At 39.7% G+C, this 18,186-nt stretch overlaps 2 protein-coding genes across 4 annotated transcripts in view; both read left to right on the top strand.

The window, feature by feature from the left end:
- Nucleotides 1-35: 35 nt before the first annotated feature.
- mks1 (MKS transition zone complex subunit 1) lies at nucleotides 36-12,923 on the top strand. 2 transcript variants are annotated; one of them, XM_071926945.2, is made up of 18 exons: nucleotides 36-359; nucleotides 897-1,018; nucleotides 1,114-1,166; nucleotides 1,770-1,937; nucleotides 2,601-2,701; nucleotides 3,091-3,219; nucleotides 3,948-4,052; nucleotides 4,399-4,507; nucleotides 4,627-4,683; nucleotides 4,961-5,003; nucleotides 5,103-5,165; nucleotides 9,088-9,158; nucleotides 9,247-9,316; nucleotides 9,461-9,568; nucleotides 9,847-9,980; nucleotides 10,395-10,477; nucleotides 11,736-11,833; nucleotides 12,374-12,923. In XM_071926945.2, the coding sequence occupies exons 1-18, from the start codon at nucleotides 283-285 to the stop codon at nucleotides 12,475-12,477; spliced, it is 1,695 nt and encodes a 564-aa protein (XP_071783046.1). In that variant the 5' UTR covers nucleotides 36-282; the 3' UTR covers nucleotides 12,478-12,923. The 2 variants fall into 2 exon arrangements, with proteins under 2 accessions (XP_071783046.1, XP_071783047.1); XM_071926946.2 differs by having other exon boundaries at nucleotides 2,604-2,701.
- Nucleotides 12,924-14,148: 1,225 nt separating this feature from the next.
- The window catches only part of ap2b1 (adaptor related protein complex 2 subunit beta 1), a 31,333-nt gene continuing 27,295 nt past the window's right edge, over nucleotides 14,149-18,186 (top strand). For both annotated transcript variants that reach the window (XM_071926943.2, XM_071926944.2), the window contains exons 1-4: nucleotides 14,149-14,232; nucleotides 16,338-16,392; nucleotides 17,087-17,192; nucleotides 17,954-18,089. In XM_071926943.2, coding sequence (XP_071783044.1) covers nucleotides 16,356-16,392; nucleotides 17,087-17,192; nucleotides 17,954-18,089 — 279 coding nt within the window. In that variant the 5' untranslated portion in view covers nucleotides 14,149-14,232; nucleotides 16,338-16,355. The remainder of the gene's footprint in view (nucleotides 14,233-16,337; nucleotides 16,393-17,086; nucleotides 17,193-17,953; nucleotides 18,090-18,186) is intronic.

Here is an 18,186-nt window from a genome sequence, read left to right on the forward strand (position 1 = left end):
TGTGCTTTGTTTGGTTTCATGGCTAGCTAGTTATCGTTAGCTTCTCAAAGTAGCTGTCTGCTGTTTCTCGGCCAACAGTCTTGCCTCGAATCAGCATTACATGCTTTCATTTGCAACCACCGTGACGGCTTAATAAAATGCGACCTGTTGCTTGTACGTCAGTGAGAACAGGATAGCTGGCTACAAACTCTAGCCAGGTAACGAAGAGCTAGCCAGCAAACCAAAAGCAGTTACCGTTGACAAACTAACGCTAACGTTGCGCAGCTATAATCCCTGCAGCCCATGGCAGACGGCTGGAACACAGATACCGGAGAGACTGTCTATCGGTCCCGTGATGCTGTAAAAAACCTGAGGATAAAGTAAGTGACGTTAACATTAGCTACCCAACATCTTCTGGATATTAAGCTAAGTTGAATAGCAGAGAGAAATCATAATTGGACCCTCCAAACTGGTCTAGCTTGAGCTGCTCAGTAAGGATTTGAGGTTTGATGCATAGGACTCTCTCTCCTAACGGGCAAATTATATTAATTTAATGCTGGGCGGTACTTCAACACTTGGTTATGATGCTAAGTGTATCAAATAATAATCATAAAAAACATATAAACATATAAATACATAGATATCTTACAACAATCAGTGTGTCAATTCCTTAAGTTTCTTTGAGCAAGGTTAGCGAAGCAGTGATGAGCAAATACCCAAATGATTACATAGATTAGAAAGTTGAATAAAATGCAGATCACATCCTTATCATTCAAGCGACTTATAACCATAGCAGGGTGAATTTACAATGCCTTGTTAGTGCAACATAAGACCCAAGTCCTGTACTCCTCATACTGACTTTTCCATGGACACTTTGTTTTAGCATGGCATACTTTCTTTTTTTTTTGGCACCCCAGGGTCCGTGTTGAGAGGGTGACCTCCACAGCAGCCCTCTCCCAGCACCTTCAGCAGCAAGTTCTGTCCCAGCAAGAGAGAGGAGTCATTGAACTGGACACCTTCACCTCGCAAGGCCAAGCGGGTATTTCTACCGCAGGACGGACCGATGTTTGTTGACGCTTAAAAATAATTGTTTTAAGAACGACAATGTGACATTCGTGGTGTTTCTCTCACCAGGTGATAATGAGGAGGAGTTGTTGGTGGGCTGGCAGGAGAAGCTCTTCAGTCAGGTAGTGCTATCAGCCTTGTATCCCCATCCTACAGCAGATGGGACTGAAGTAAACACTTGATTGTGACTTAAGCTGTTGTCTGATGACAAAGCAACTCATAACACCTTTTCAGCTATAACTAATTCAAATGGTACGATATATAGAAAATATAATATTTATTAGATCAGATATAATAAACACACAAACACGTTCAATGGTAGGGCAAACTCTGGGATACCTTACTGCCTTTATATGAGGAGTTACTTAAAAAACATTGTCAGGTCAATATTATTGTCAAGTTTTGTAGATTGGCTTTACATAACTTGTCAAAGCCGAACCTCCATCATATCAGAGGTAGACCACATTGACAGGCCAATATCCGATATTTAATAAAAGGCCAGTATCAGCCTGACATAATGACAAGCTTATATAGACTGACTAATGATGACTAGCCAAGAATATCATAATTTCTAAGGTAAACAGTTTGTACAGTATATAAGAGGATAAAATCATTTATGACGTATCAGCAGGGAATCTGCGGGTCCTGAAAAAGACTTCAAATGTTTTGAATTTGATGATCTCTATTCACCCACCCCACGTCACTGTTTCTGTGTGTGGATCTAGTATGAGATGGAGCTGTTCCAGAGTGAGGCTGTATGCCAGACCCCTCTGGAGAGACAGTACCACACAGAAGTCAAGGCCTTGAACAGAACCAAGGGCCGACAAAATCACAGGATTTTCACCTATACTGACCACGACCGCTACACCAACTGCCTTCCATTCCACCAACTGGTAGGTTCTACCGCATCTCACAATGTCAGCATTTTCATAGAACATTCCACATCACGGCATTCTCTTTTGGTAGTCAAAGTGGATCGGAAAGTCAGAATTAGCTTGACTAGAAACTATATGAATAACTAGAATAACTTTAAAGTAGTAATGGCGTGAGTTTGTTGCTTATTTAGTTTCAATCTTTGGTGCTCAGCGCTCATTGCTGTGGTGTTTCTGCACTGCATTTCCCAGAGATCACCTGTCAATCAAACAGTGTGTCCAGTACTGTGACGTCTTTTTCCTTGGATTTTCTGTTAATGAAGTTTGAGTTTCTGTAGGTGGCGCTCTTTTCTTTGTGTGTTCAGTCATGGAGGCTATCACTGCTCATGCTAACTACCCAGTTCTTCCTCTGTTTATTCCAAACAAACTGGAAATAAAACGCATCACTTCCTGTGCACCAGAGGATTTTTCCCAGGAAAGAGCTACCTGAAACCAAGTGTTTAGAACAGCAAATGTAAAAGATTTCATGAACTGGCTATAGGTTGAATCACTATTCTAGTGTATCAATCAGTGATAGAGTAGCAAAAGGGACATTCATGTTAATGAAAATGTTGCGTATTATTACTTTAAATTAGCTGTCTCTCACAGAACACTGTCTAAAGCCATTGTTTTTGTTCCTGAAAGCAGCACTCCCAGGACTTAGTGACCGCAGTCAAGTCCACCCCCACCTTCCTGGCTGAAAGGATGGCCAACATGAGACACAGGCGGCAGGATAGACGCACAATGTAGGTTCAACACCAGCACGATTTTTTAAAAAGTTTATTGATACTGGGCGGGTGGCTCTGTAGTCTAAGATGGTCTAAGACGCGTACCATGTACACACGATGTTCTGGGTTTGAGTCTGGCCCAGGACCTTTGTCGCATGTCATCTCGGCTCTTGACAGTGGACTGCAGCAGTCCGACTAACCCTCAACAACATTAAACAGGTCCACCATGTGTTAAACTGGATCCCAGTCCACGCAAACCGGTTGGCAAACAGGTTTGCGTGGACCCAGGAGTCCCAGGAGGCAGGACTTGCAGTCTTAAATTATTGAACAACCATGTCCTAGGATGGAGAAAAATGCAACATTTCTCTTCAAGTCATTTCTCTCTCTTGGTCTGTTGTATTTTGCAGGGATTGCAGTATCCCCAAGTCGAAGATGATCAACTGGGAGCCCACGGAGGAGTTTGTGAAGACCAGCCATGTGGTGAACAATGCTATGCAGACCATGCACATCATGGGAGACCTGGGTCCCCCTGGAAAGTGAGTAAGACCGCAAACGGTAGGATATATATATATATATATATATATATATGTATGTATATAAAGTTCTATTCTGAGATGTAGGACGTAAATCATGCAGCTAAGAAATGGAACAAGTGAAGGCACTTACTGCTGTGTAGGAGCTTTCTTTGATTGCATGAATTGAATTAGGGCTGGGCAATATATCGATATCGTGATATGAGACTAGATATCGTCTTAGATTTTGGATATCGTAATATCGTGATATGGCATAAGTGTTGTCTTTTCCTGGTTTTAAAGGCTGCATTACAGTAAAGTGATGTCATTTTTGAACTTACCAGACTGTTCTAGCTGTTCTATTATTTGCCTTTACCCACTTAGTCATTATATCCACATTACTGATGATTATCTATCAAAAATCTCATTGTGTAAATATTTTGTGAAAGCGCCAATAGTCATCCCTACAATATTGTCGCAATATCGATATCGAGGTATTTGGTCAAAAATATTGTGATATTTGATTTTGTCCATATCGCCCAGCCCTACTTACAACTGAACATTTAGCTCACTTCGTAGAAAATACCGAGATATATATCGTGTATCGCCATTCAGCCTAAAAATACCGAGATATGATTTTTGGTCCATATCGCCCAGCTCTAAATTGAATCTAATCAGTCCGAATCAAAAATCACAATATGTTGTGTGCTTCACTGGTCATTCTGATTATCTGCGTATGTGTGCTTTCTCAGACTGGGCCAGAAAGAGAATGAATGTTTGCTGTTAACCATAAGAACCGATGGCAACGGAATAGTCACTGTTAAACCTGACTTCAACGAAGGCAAAGAGCCCTACAGGTAAGTCAACAGCTTTAGTGGAAATATATTCCAAGTGCAGTCTTAATATCTCCCTGTCTTGATTGACTATAATATTTTCATGCTTCTAAACAACAGTGTATTTGTATTATTATTATATTATTATTATTATAAAAATCTTGCATAATGCAACTATAAAGTAAATTTAGTCTATATATTTGGAAATCTGGAACTGAACTTCCAATGGGTTGGAACTTCCCAGTATTGAAATGACACCCATCTCAACTAGTGGAAACGCTGATTTTTGCTTAATTGTTAGGAGGAAGGAATGCTACATGTTTTTATGGACTGATCAACAGAATACTGATTTGTTGCCTCTGTTGTGTAGGATTGAAACGGAGGGGGAGAAGAGAGAAGTCTGGCGTCTTACCTTGGAGAATGTATCAACAGCCATGAAACCAGAGGAAAAGGAGAGGGAGCAGCATATGTACAAAGATGTGAGTTCATCCTCATCTCAGTTCTTCATGCTCACTGTTTTTAATGTTCAGATTACTGATTACAGAGGGAAAGGGCAGAGTATGCCTTGAACACATCCATTTTTTCCCCATGTTCCCAGCTTTACATAAGGCACAAAGAGTACCTCAATAGCCTCGTTGGACAGGACTTTGAAATGGTGAGTCATTTAATAAATGATCATTGTGTTATTGCCGTTTGTTCGCTATTGGTTCCCAGTCCCAAGTCTTTATGCTTTTGGTTATAGTGATGCAAGTATATCAGACCACACAGTTGCACTGTTACAGTTTCAGAGTTTCTGGCAGATTGTGGAAGGAGTGAAAGGCTGTATTGGCTAATCAAAGAACTGACAGAAGGTTTTCTGTGTAATACTTTCAGTAGGGGTCCATAACCGGCCTGGCAAAGACTTTTGCACTTACTATATTTCTCTTCTTTAGCCTCCCGCAGGTATTCTACGTCTCTTGGTGAATGGAGAGATAGGTGAGTAATAAGAATGGACATGCTCATCGTTATTGTGTACATATTCAAAATGCCTATCATTGGCATTTAATCCTCAATCTTCTCCGTCTGTCTACCCAGTCTCAGCCAAGGGCTTTGAATATGACAACTTATACATCCACTTTTTCATGGAATTGCCCAACAGTAAGTCACATACTGTATATTTCAAACTTATTTATGTTATGTTAACTTATGTTACTTTGTGATATCTGTGTTCTTTGAAGTTGGTTAAAGTGCCGACGTGACATTTTCATATAAATAAATGTCCATTTTGCTACTGTCACTGTTTGATATAACACAATAATGATTCGACCTATACCTAAGCTTTTACATTTGCTGTTTTAAACACCTGGTACTGGGTTGCTGTTTCTCTGTGTTTTGCCTAGCCCAAATTTGTTAGTGTTCGTCCCCTAAAATGTGTCTCAAATGTTCGGAAGCATCTGTTTTCAATCGTATTCACTAGTGTATTTTGATGAATCCCAATCACTTGTAAATCAGAAGTGTGTTTACGGGACCTTAATTATCATGAACATAACATAATGGTACCGCCTCAGAAATGCCATATAAGCTAAAGGAGAATGCCCACAAACGTAATCTTCCAGACCAAAATGGCATCAAAGAAAATGAAAAATAACTTCAGCGATGCAGAAACTGAGGAAAAACATAGTGCCAGTGAAAAAAAACAAAAAGGAGCAGTGGGATTATGGCTACAAAAAGCTTGACATACCAACGAAGAACATTCTTCTCTCAAGAACAAACTATTATTATGAATAAATATGAGCAATCCGAAAAACGTAACAGTTAAAAGTAACAGCATTGCTGCTACCAAGGCTAGAGAGGATTGCTGGAGAAGAATTGCAGATAGTGTAAATGCGTAAATAAATAGGCTTATCACTGCCCCATCATTAAGGCAGTTCATTCTTTTCATTCATAAAATATTGTGTCATTGTCAAGATTTTGTATTCACAAAGTCCACCTCATGGTCTCCAGGGCTGCGGTGAAGGAATATGGATGCAATCTATTGTACTAATCAGCCTCGGGAAACCTATGAAAGAATTTCAGCACACTTAATATGCAACAGAAACAAAATGTAATTAATTATTGATAACTATGGTCAACTAATAGAAGCCCTATTTTAATGCTACAAACATTTATTATATCTCTGATGTAATAAATATTATATCTCTGATCTAATAATACATCATGGAAAGCAAAGTGGTTCTGCCAGTTTCTAAACACTGTTGCCCTACGAACAGCTCTTCTTATGATCTGTTAATTAGTGTGCTTGCCGTAGGCAGAGCACACTCTTACTATCTTGCATACTTATTAGTGTGCTTGCTGCAAGCAAAGCACACTCTTATTGTTACTGTCGGCCATTTTTATTATTATTTTTCCGCCAAAAAGTTTGGCACACTACTCCTCCTACAGTTTTTACAGTACATACACATGTGAGACATCAAAATGTGCGGCCCATTGAGGAATCGTGTGCTATTACTTTTCTAAGAGATGCATCATAAGGTTTTTGAGATATTAAGGATTAAATGCCATTTTGGACGCAATACACACACATTGTAAAATGAGAACCATGTGGACTCAATTATAGGATCACAGAGCCAGATATTTAAATTTCGTTTTGTCCGCCATCTTGTTTCTCCGCACAGTAGCTGAAGCTAACTGAAGCTAAGGTAGAATCAGATCAGTATGGATGTATTTGGACTTTTATTCTGTATATTAAAAGTCTACTGTGGAGTTTTTTACCGGCTGGCTTGATGCATTTAGGACAGAGGGAAGGTTTAGCTCTAGAATTGTGATGCGTTTTAGGTCCTTGGAAAGCTGGGAATCTGTGATTTCGTTCGATACCAAACATGTTGTTGTGGCGTGATGAGAAAAGTATCCCAGTGCCTTTCAACGCAACTGGCTCTATTTACTGAGTCTAGTCTGTCAAATTCAAAAGGGGCCAGTGTTACAATTACCTAGGTATCTGGTTAGATGAAAAATTGTCTTTTAAACCCATGTCAATGAACTGACTAAGAAAGTAAAATTTAGTAGACTTTCTTATTTTGTCTGCATGTGGATGGTCTGGAAATAACTTATTTTGTTTGTTGTTTTGTTTTCTTGTAGTTGTGTACACAGGTCTGTCTTGCAAACAAGATCTCGATCTCAATGGGACTTACCTGTTTAAATAAAGGAAATAAAAAAAATATTTTAGGACATTATTATTAAAACTCTTTGTGATCAGACACAGTTTGGACAAAATACAATTGGTTTACATATTTACGGAGCGAAATGCTAACAATTGCAATGCTGCACCGCTTAGCAAAACTAGTGAACGCCAAGTCTAAGGGCAGGGGCATTGCAAGGGCGGCAAGCACACTTTAAATTTTCTTTAGAAAATTTAGCCTTTTCTAGTTATTCTTATTCTTCTTCTGGACAAAAGTTTAGCATGCATCTCCTCCTACAGTTTTTACAGTACATAGACATGTTAAACATCAAAATGCGCGGCTCATTGAGGAATCGTGCGCTATTACTTTTCTGAGAGATCCGTCGTAAGCTCTTTGAGATATTAATGATTCAATGGCATTTTTAGACGCAATACACACCCATTGTAAAAGGATGAGAACCTGAGAACCGTGTGGACTCAATCACAGGATCACAGAGCCAGAAATTGAAGTTTGGTTTTGTCCTTGTTTCTCCGCGGAGATCGGGAGGCTCCCACTCAGTAGCTGAAGCTAAGGTAGAATCAGATCAGTATGGATGTATTTGGACTTTTATTCTGTATATTAAAAGTCTACAGCGGAGTTTTTAATGGCTGGCTTGATGCATTTGGGACAGACGGACCGCGCTGCGGAGATCGGGAGGTATGTCTGGTTTCTCACACACAGTAGCTGAAGCTAACTGAAGCTACGGTACACACACAGAGTATGGTGGTTTCTGCGCGTCGGCCGACGCTTAACGGAGCTTCTCACGCGCTCAGTTTTTAAGCTAGAGCGCAGCTTTTTTATTAGCGGAAACTAGACATCCAGACGAATACGTAGGTACCAGCCATGTTATGTAACATAGCTCCAAAGTCGGCAAAGTTTTTGACAAAGGTAAATGGGCATGACTATTTTCAAACGGGTCCCTTGACCTCTCACATTAAGATATCTGAATGGCTCATTAGAACCACAAGAGTCTTAGCTTTACAGCCACATCTGACATATGTCAGCTACATAGGGTATATGAGCTCCAGGGTACTAAAGACACAGTGTTCTGCATGCAGTGAAAAGATGTTATTCTCGCCTTTTTTTCTTTCCCTGTTTCTGCACACTGTGGTACCTAAACAGCCATAGAATTGTAGAAATTGGGTATGGCTGCAAAGCTGAGACTCTTGTGAATCCAAAGAGCCCAATTGCATTCATGTGTGATGAAATATGGCCTCATAGTAACCATTTCAATGTGATGACAGCATTTTTTAAAACTTGACCTTACTGTATAAAATGACATGAAATGAAATGGTCGAGCTCATTCATGTCAGTGCTTCGACACAGCCAGCAGATGGCGACAGAGACCATGAGTTCCCCACATGGGCTTTCTGTCAGTCTCGGCACCGTCTTTGTGATGCGTTTAGGGTCCTTGGAAAGCTGGGAATTTGTAGTTTCGTTCGATACCAAACATGTTGCTGTGCAGTGATGAGAAAAGTTTCCCAGTGCCTTTGAACGCAACTGGCTCTGTTTACTGAGTCTAGTCTGTCAAAATGCTAACAATTGCAATGCTGCACCGCTTAGCAAAGCTAGTGAACGCCAAATCTAAGGGCAGGGGCATTGCAAGGGCGGCAAGCACACTTAAATTTTCTTTAGAAAATTTAGCCTTTTCTAGTTTAATAGTATCCCCCTGCACAGACCTTTTTATTACTTTTCATATTCATTTCATTTGTTTTTGTTCATATCGATGTACCAAATTACTAAAAATGTTACCATTCCCAAGGTATTGGACTGAATACCGATTAATGGAGATAAACAGATGGAGATAAAAATTAAAAAAAAAAAAAGAATCTTTTACCATTTTAACTTATATCTGGACTTTTTAGATTGGTCCAGTTTGCCATTCCAATCACTCTCAGGGGTTACCCACACCTGCCGGACCAAGACTTTAGGGAGGGTATGTATACAGGGAACTTGTAAACAACTTTCAGATTGTCTGCAATTCATGAGATTTGTGAAACACTGAACACTCTCTCTGCCCACAGGACAACGTGGCTTTCTTCAGTTACCCCTTCAGCTTCGAGGCATTCCACATGAACGAAAAAGAGAGCGAGGGTTCGTTTGCATTATGCAATATTGCGTTTAAGGAATACGAAGTTGTTCCTTGCACATGTTGGATGTCAGTGACTTTGTTCATTTTGGCAATCTATTACTGCATTTCAAAGATCAAACTGATACGTCATGTCTCCCTGGTCACAGAGTCTCTTCCCCAGTGGCCAGTGCTGTACTTCAAGGTTCTTTCTCTGGACTTCTGGCAGCGCTATCGAACTGAAGGCTATGGCTACCTGGTTTTTCCTGCCACGCCTGGTATGACGTATACGGCAAAGCAAAGGATTACTATTTACTATTTACTGCTTAAAGGCAAACCTTGACATTTTGAATTTTGGTTTTGGTTATTTTATTTCAGAAGATACTTGTCACATTGAAAGGAAAAAGTTTGTAAAATGTATTCCTTTTTAAATTTGCCTACAAAACTACACATTGACAAGTTTTAGTAATTTCACACAAACTTCATCAAGTCCTCCCTCTTAATTGCTTGCTTTTTATGCTCTGTGTGTCTGTGCGTGTACACGTTTGTGTGTCAGGTAAACACGTAATGACGTGCCATACGTGGAGACCCCTCCAGACGGGGACAGTATCTGTGCTGAGGCGCTTCTTTATCGGAGGTTCTCCTGAGCTTGAGGACCACAGCTACGTCAGAGTACCAGGGACCTTCAAGGTAGGTTCAAATCTCTATGGCAGCTCTCTGGAGATTCAGAGTAGACATGGAGGACAATAATATACATATATACAGTACATAAATATATATATATATGTATATATACAGTATATATATTTAATAAACCCTATAAACCGTAACCCTATCACATTTTCTAGTTTGTAGTGCCTTGATGCTTGAAGACTTTTTTCCACTTGCATCAATTCTTTTTTCCCCCACCTAAACAAAAACTAGATGAAAACCCAAAAATGGGGTGATTCTTCACCCTATGCCTTTTGTTTCCAAAGTTATTCCTGTGTAACTCTCAGAACATTACTGAATTAAGAATGATACTGAGAAATTTTTACTGTTTTTATTTTTTATTTATTTATTTTTTTTACCAATGTGTATTTTTGTGTTTTTGTGTTGATGCAGGGAGAGCGGCTGAGTCGCTTTGGCTTTTGCACTGAAACTACAGGAAGTGTCACTTTTACCCTGCATTGTATCCAGCATGCCAGGTAAATAGCGGGTAGGATACAGCCATATCTAGTTAACACAACATTAAAGGGAAATACTGTGCCCTAGGACTGCATTAATAAAGATTTACTATTGTCTTCCATAGCCAGAAACAGCCAGAAACATCAATTTGTTTCACCACCAAATCTGTGATATAACACCAGTGTGCAGCTCCATAGTGAAGGGAGGAAAGCAACTACGACTGATTAACTGATTGGGAGCCAAATTCAGGTCAGTTAGGCAGTCAGTCAGTCAGTGAGTCATCAGACACTTAACCCCTATATATCAGGGTACTACAAATTGATTTGCAGTACTTGAGCAAATAATTTTATACTTTTTGGGGGATGCTTCCCAGGAGTTCAAGCACCAGGTTTGGCCTACAGTGAAAAGTTGGCTCTCGACTCAGAATAATTAAAATCCCAATCCATAATTGTGGACTGTGTCCCCGTTAGAGGCACTGCTGCCTCATGGCTGGTTTGGTTTATGTTTTGATTCACTGATTTGAAGATGTTTTTTCCAGTCTCAACATCACGCAAGGACTTGACTGTATGTGATAGCTAACTAGAGTTTCATTTTATTAACAGACATGTATGATTTACAGTTGATTGATTAAAAGGTTAAAGTTGCAAAATCTTATATTCCATTGCATGACTCTTAAATAATGTAACAAAACAAACTTAAAGGCCCGAGGCTGCTTGCATCTGTGAAGCGTGGAAATACACTATTCTGACTTGGGTGGGTGTATCTATACGCAAAAAGGAAACAGAAAATCAATATATTATATGAACCTTCCTGATTGAATTGAATAGATTGCTCTGTAGTCTAGTTTATCGTCTTGTCAGCTCTGTGCCTATAAATGAGTATAGCCAAAAGCAACCTTTTTATTGTGCCAGGAGTTCAGTTTCTTAATTGAAGCCACTGACTGAAACGAAAAAATGTGATGCGACTGCCACGCATTCTCAAAATGCCAAGCTGGTTGCAGCTTATCACAAATTGCGTACTTGTTTTTTGTGTTGGTACACAAATTTGGGTGGAAATGCACTCAGTATATTAATGAAGGGATGACGGGTTGAAACTTTCTCATCCCATTATAACTTCAACAGTCCATTTTACCCTCATCTTTGAGTGATCTTTCAATGTTGGCTGCCTTAACCCTTATATTGAGAGCTCTGTCAATTTGGGAAGGATTTTTTGGTTTGTTTTCTCTACCATAGCTTACTGTGTTTTTTGATGAATGTGTCTGTCTTGTATATGCTTCAGGGCATTTGTTGACGCCAGCATATTGAAGAAGAGGAGGCAGAGAGTTTCTGACCAACTGGGAGGCTTTTCTCAGCAAGGAGCTGTCTGCAACATCCTAGGTAAAGGGAACCACTCAGACTGCACTAGCTATTCATTATTCCCTGTAGGCTCCTCAGGTTCCATATGTATAATATCAATTGGAAGGCAATGTTGAGTGGGAGATCAGCTCCTGACAGCCTGAACAACAGCTATAGAATAGTCAATCAATTACAAAGAGTGAAGAGCTGTATACATTTATAAAAAGGGCACAACTCCATTTAAGAATTTACACATATTCATATGGTGCAGTACATTATTAACTGTTTATTAAAGTGCATATGTCTGATAAAGCCGAAACCCAAAGGACTATGACTAAGACTGGTAGTACCCTTTAATAGATAATCATAGAAGATAGATATTAACTGGGGAAAATATATAGTGAGCTCCCCTAGAACTTGGACAGTAACACATTTTCTGTTTTGGACCTATATTATTTTGTGAAAAATGTTAGCCAGCAAAATAATTGAGTTTGTCATTATCTGTTTAAACTCATAATTGTTATTTTAATTTTTATTTCTCTCAATTTTGCAGTTGATTTATAATATTTTTTTCTCTGTCAGAGGCATTCCAGAGGGCCAGGAGACGGATGCAAGAGGCCAGAGAAAGTCTTCCCAGAGACCTCATCAACACCACTTCACAACTCCAAACTGAATCCACTTCATAGAGTACAGGAGTCTCATTCTATCAGATAGATTTTGAGTTTTTAAAAAGGGCCAAATGGCTGGGACATGCTATTTCAAGACTATAGTAAAGAGGCTTAGAATAGAGGCAGCATTGCCAAAGAGATTAAAGAGTTGCCACTTGCATGTTTACCGTGTTTGCTGAGAAAGCGGGACTGATGTAACCAACGAGATTAATCACAAAAACTGTCAGGAATTGGTGGCTAATTGCTAGTTATTCTTTGAAAAGCTGTCTGGCTAACATGCTAGGGAAGGGTGATAATGCAGGTAAAATATGAATCTGTGGGGTAATGAATAGCTAGCAAAGCCAATATGCCTACTAAGTATGTAATCACCAAGCATTGCATTCTTTGTACAGACTTTGTGCAGACAGTGGGCCTTACCTCAGAAAACTTTACTGCAGAAATCTTTGAGATAACACAGTGGAATAAAGAAGACTTTTTTTAACTATACGTTGTACTTTTTTCCTGAATTCAAGAGAAAATGTGAGCATCTATCTTCGTCATTCCTCTCAAAACCCATTGCAGTTTTTTTTTTTTTCCTTTTCATGTCTCCGCACCTCTTATGAAACTCTTTAGTGCCACCCAAAGTGAGGCGTGAAAAACCTTTGGCTTTGAAATGTCCCCGCTATCAAACTCTAGAAGTCTTCCAATTAGTAATTACATGTTAAATGTAACACGCAGTGCTTCTAAATCAATGCCAAGCTAAGGGCAGAATTCAAACATTTTTCACAAATTCAAAGTTGAAGATAAAATTCTGAAAATCAAGGCACTTTATGTACACCATTTTTGAATAGAATGTTTACTATGATTAGTCAAACTATTAAGGAATAGACATTTAAATGCTCCAATTTCCTATTGACTTCCATGGTATACCAGTCAGAAATTCATTTTTTGAGTTGATATGATGAATACAATGTCTACTGAATATGTAATTTAATTTTCATGAGGACTGTCCTAATGTTAAGTGAGAATTAACAATACGCTGCCAGTCCTTCAGGCCCGGCCGCCTAATTACAATGGAAATGCCAAGCATATTGGTAGGACTTGAGGTAGATTCACCAAATCTCATGCAACAGTATGCCCACCTTCATGAGCATGGACTTGTTCCTCTTTTGATGGTTCTATCAAAACTGCATGTTGTCTGTTATGTTGCTGTCTTGTCACACCCCACCCTGCTGCTTCATGTGCCATTGGAAATATCATAGGGGAATGTAAGATTTACGAGGGGGCCATGTAGGCAAACTTGCAAACTAATGAATCCCTTGATGGGCTCGACCATGATACTTATGGGTGTTTCTTTAGATGGAAAAATAGGATTAAAAGTCATTGAGGATTACAAGTACATTCAACTGCTTTTTTCGAACTATGTGGTTTAATTTAAAAATCACAGTAGGTCAATATAATACTGCTGTATGATGCACAAAACACCTTCCTCAACAAAAAGTGAAAGCTCAATCACATCACAGTTTGTAGAGTTGGATATCAAACTAACGTATGATTATGAATGAATTTTCAGTTTGAGTCCAGTCTGATCTACAGTATGTTGTTTCGCCTGCCCTCTTTCCCATATTTCCTCTTTCTGCCGACTGTTTGACATCAAATAAACCGGGAAGTTCTCCAATTTCCCACGGTAGTTGAACGCACCATCAGAGCCAGCATTCTCCATCTTCCTCCAGACAGCGACCACCAAGCAGCATCCTGCACCCACTGGTATTTTAAGGTTGACAATACATCAAAGTGAGTATCTGGAATCTTTTACAGTTCCTAGTTTCTATATTGTTGTTCATACATGATTTCGTTCACAAAATGCTTTTGCGTCGGCTAGCTAACCAGCTAACGTTAGCTAACATTACCGTCAGCATCCGAAGCTGGGCCGCTCGGCAGTCCTTCCATTTTCATGTCAGATTTTACTGCTCTGTAGGTCACAGCCGAGTGGAAAAGCTAGAAAATACTCGTAACGTTGCACTTGACTGGGTGTATAATTTCTGGCTAACATAATTCTTGAGTCATCTTCAATACACCAATGTATTTTGCATGCAGCGGGTTAACGTCAGCTAACGCTAGCAAAGTGAAAGGGTAGTTGCGAGTGTAGTTTAAATGTAACGTGGTAGGTCAAACGTAATCAGAACTCCATAGACACAACACTAAATTGACGTCTCATTTTAACTTACGGAAATGGACGAGATTAGAGTACAGCTATGGAATCGTTTCATATGTGTATTCACATCTCAAAATTGTTACCGCTCTGACGGTTTACGTTTTCCTGTCTTTGGTTAACGCTGTACTGAATTAAATAGCACCTCTAACACCTGTACACCTAATTTCATGACAACAAACAAACGTTTTAGAGGTCAGCCGATCATTATTTATTGATAATATGGTCTATGTATGCGTCTTAAACGTTAGGGACACTAACGTAAACGCCCTGTTCGACTTCCCTAAATCCACCCTAAAACACTTAAAGGGGAATGCCGCCCATTTTAAGAATTCACATATGTTGTTCCTTCAATACTTGCGAACATGCACCATGTTTTCCTAAAGCGAGAAACTGGAGAAGTAACCCTTGAATTTGTGACGTCACTGGGATGACACTGCCTATAGACAATACATGGGACTTTGTTTTTGAAATGGAATTTTGGTGTGGCAACTCAGCTTAGCATCTTGCTCCACAAAAAGTCACTGCCCCATTCATTGTCTATGGAGCAGCCCCTGATTTTACATTCCAGTGACATCACAAATTCAGCAGTTCCCTCTCCCTAACTGGTGTGATATCACATCAAGAGATTCCCAGCGCAGCTACAATGGAGTTTGATAGGAGAAACATTTTCAACAAAAACAAGAGAAACGGCTTACCAGACTAGACTCACCATTTTTCACTGGCAATCATACAGGGAGAAATTCATGGTCGCAGAGGAATAGATACCAATTTTCTCAATAGTTCATAATGCAATTCAGCCATTCAACTGGAAAAACTCACCCTCTTGCCATTACTATCACTATCATTACTGCTCTCTCCACCTACACATAAAACCACTGGCTGAATGCAGCAATAAGCCAGTTCTCTGGAAGATGCCGAAAGGCATTCTGGGAAATGTAGGAAATCTCTAAGTGAAGTTGAGCTGGGCGAGGCAGGTTGAGGGAAAGTGGAGACAATAAAAAGGTAAATTACAACACTTCATCACAAAATAACTCTTGGAATGCATTGAACACCACATATTGATGATATATAACTGTGTAAGAGGATCTGAGGGGGGAATTTTCCTTTAAAATTCTCCAGCTAGTATGGAAGGGAAATGGACCACAAAAAAGTCTGCTCTCTTCATTTGATCAAAAAATCCCAGATGGCATTTTCTATCAGTGAATTGGAATACCTTTCATACTGTAGCCAACCCCTGTGTGGATTTCACTTTAGGTCTTTGTTGTTGATTGGTCTAAGTAGAGCAGGGTGATAAAATTATCTTGATGATTATCACGATAACATTTGCCATTCAGGATTTATATTTTTGGCATCTGTTTTTGACATGAGAGTCCTATTCAGTGTTTTCTAATGCGCTCTTAACAATTTTATACTATCCAAAATATGAAGCCAAGTTATATGGTAGTATATTACATTGTAGTAATATGCCTTTTTATGAGAAGCCACACCCACTGCCACGCCCCTCTTTGGCCAATTGGCATGGAAAGTTAATCAGTTGTTCCTTGCCCCATGGCCAAAGTTTCCACAAAGTTTTATGCAATTCCGTTCATAACTAAGGTTTGTCTTGGTGTTGGACAAAATGTATCACTCTCAAATTGAATGAGTTTTTGCTCCCGGACTAATTCAGCGTATTTCTCTTCCACAGACTTCAAGGGCCGTAATCATGACGGACTCCAAATATTTCACAACAAACAAAAAAGGTGAGTAGGGAAGGAAGTGGTGGCGAACACTGGACACCAAATCTGACTAGCCTGTTTGCTAGTCATTTTCAGTCTGGCTAGTGCAGAATTTCTCTTAATGGGCAAAATTACAATGTGAGCGCATTGTAATAAAATGCAAATAATATTACACATTGATTATTATGACTTATTTCACAGCTTAGTTGAATACTCAGCTCTGATTGGCCAATGAAAGCATTCTGAGGTCCACTGCTGTTTGACATTTAATCATATCACTCTGCAGTGAAGAACGCAAAGTCCCATCTTTCATCAATCAGATAAACACAAATTTTGATTTGTTACTGGCTGCCTTTGCCCTTTGGCGTTCGGGTGGTTGTTGCTGTAAGTTTATTATTGATTTTCATATTCATTAGTTAAAGGTCCACGTCTACCACTACACATAGGCATGGTTCAGCCGATAGCCTTGTCTACAAGAAGCTGTGTTAAATTGTTGTTTTTTTGTAATTCAAACCTTGGTAGATTAACAAGATAGTCATCTGGGATGTTGTAAGAAAATGAAAGCGTTTTCTGTCAAGGTTTCCCTGACTTGAAGTCCCACCCCTGCTAAACCTCTAAATCAAGTCCACATCTCTTCATGGCAAAGCTAAAAAGGGGATATCTGGCTGAATAGTCCAGATGGCTGCTGCTAACGCTCACAGTGTGACTCCTGTTCCAGGGGAAATCTTTGAGCTGAAGGCAGAGCTGAACAATGAGAAGAAGGAGAAGAGGAAAGAGGCAGTAAAGAAGGTCATTGCTGCCATGACTGTGGGCAAGGACGTCAGGTACAGCCGAACATTTGAACTTGAACAGTGATGTCTAATATGTTTTATCATCTTTTTCCAGAGATTTAAGGCTTTTGAGTTCCAATATAGGCTCTTATTTTCTTCTTGAATCTTGATGATGTCTAATTTCTCTTACCCCGCGTTCACACTCTGAGCAACTTGGTTGATATGTGGCTCTATCCTGACCGATTGCGGGCGGTGTGAGACGCTCCGGTTGCATCTTGGTAGTGTACTCATGCAGCTACAAAGTCAAATTATGTATTTTTTTTGCTGTTTTGGCATTGCGTTTCATAGCATTACAACATTTTGAAGAGTTAACATAGCTAGCAAGCAAGCAAACGCCAAGTAGGTAGCATTAATCGAAAATAAACAGAATTAAATCAATAAAATTACTTAAGAGCTTACCTACTGTTCTGCTGCTGTTCTCCAAGCATTGTTTTTGAATGTTTATTTCTGTAGTCTTTAAAATAAAATTTGTACAGAACTGGGAAGCCTTGAATGGCTGGAATCAACTTCTCGTCCATTTTGCACTTACCAGGCAGAACTATTGTTGATGAAATGAAATCACATCATTAGTGAAACAAGGAAGCACAGAAATCCGATTGGCTGTTGACAGCTGAGTTTCCCTGGTCGCTCAGCTCTATAGGAAATGAGTGGACGGCCGGTGACTTGTTGATCGTGCTCCCAGTGTGAACTCGGGGTTAAAGAAACAGCCTAAAAGCCTCAGCCATTCTGTCTGAATCCTATTGCTTTGCCTTCAGCTCTTTGTTCCCAGATGTGGTGAACTGCATGCAGACTGACAACCTAGAGCTGAAGAAGCTGGTCTACCTTTACTTGATGAACTATGCCAAGAGCCAGCCTGACATGGCCATCATGGCTGTCAACAGCTTTGTCAAGGTAAGATGAACTGGGATACTAATGTGACTTCTTCAATGCTTGTGACACCACTAGCCGTTGGCTCCCATAGTTTCCCTATACAGGATTCCCACTGGCC

Source organism: Centroberyx gerrardi, chromosome 11 (assembly GCF_048128805.1).
Source record: "Centroberyx gerrardi isolate f3 chromosome 11, fCenGer3.hap1.cur.20231027, whole genome shotgun sequence".
Classification (NCBI taxonomy): Eukaryota; Metazoa; Chordata; class Actinopteri; order Beryciformes; family Berycidae; genus Centroberyx; species Centroberyx gerrardi.

What these genes read in the sequence shown, in the direction of transcription:
- mks1 (XM_071926945.2), top strand. Translation starts at nt 283, where the DNA reads ATGGCAGACGGCTGGAACACAGATACCGGAGAGACTGTCTATCGGTCC. An exon ending in AGCAGCATATGTACAAAGAT is followed by an intron (nt 4,508 to 4,626) that starts GTGAGTTCATCC and finishes CCATGTTCCCAG; the next exon opens with CTTTACATAAGGCACAAAGA. An exon ending in CTTGGTGAATGGAGAGATAG is followed by an intron (nt 5,004 to 5,102) that starts GTGAGTAATAAG and finishes CTGTCTACCCAG; the next exon opens with TCTCAGCCAAGGGCTTTGAA.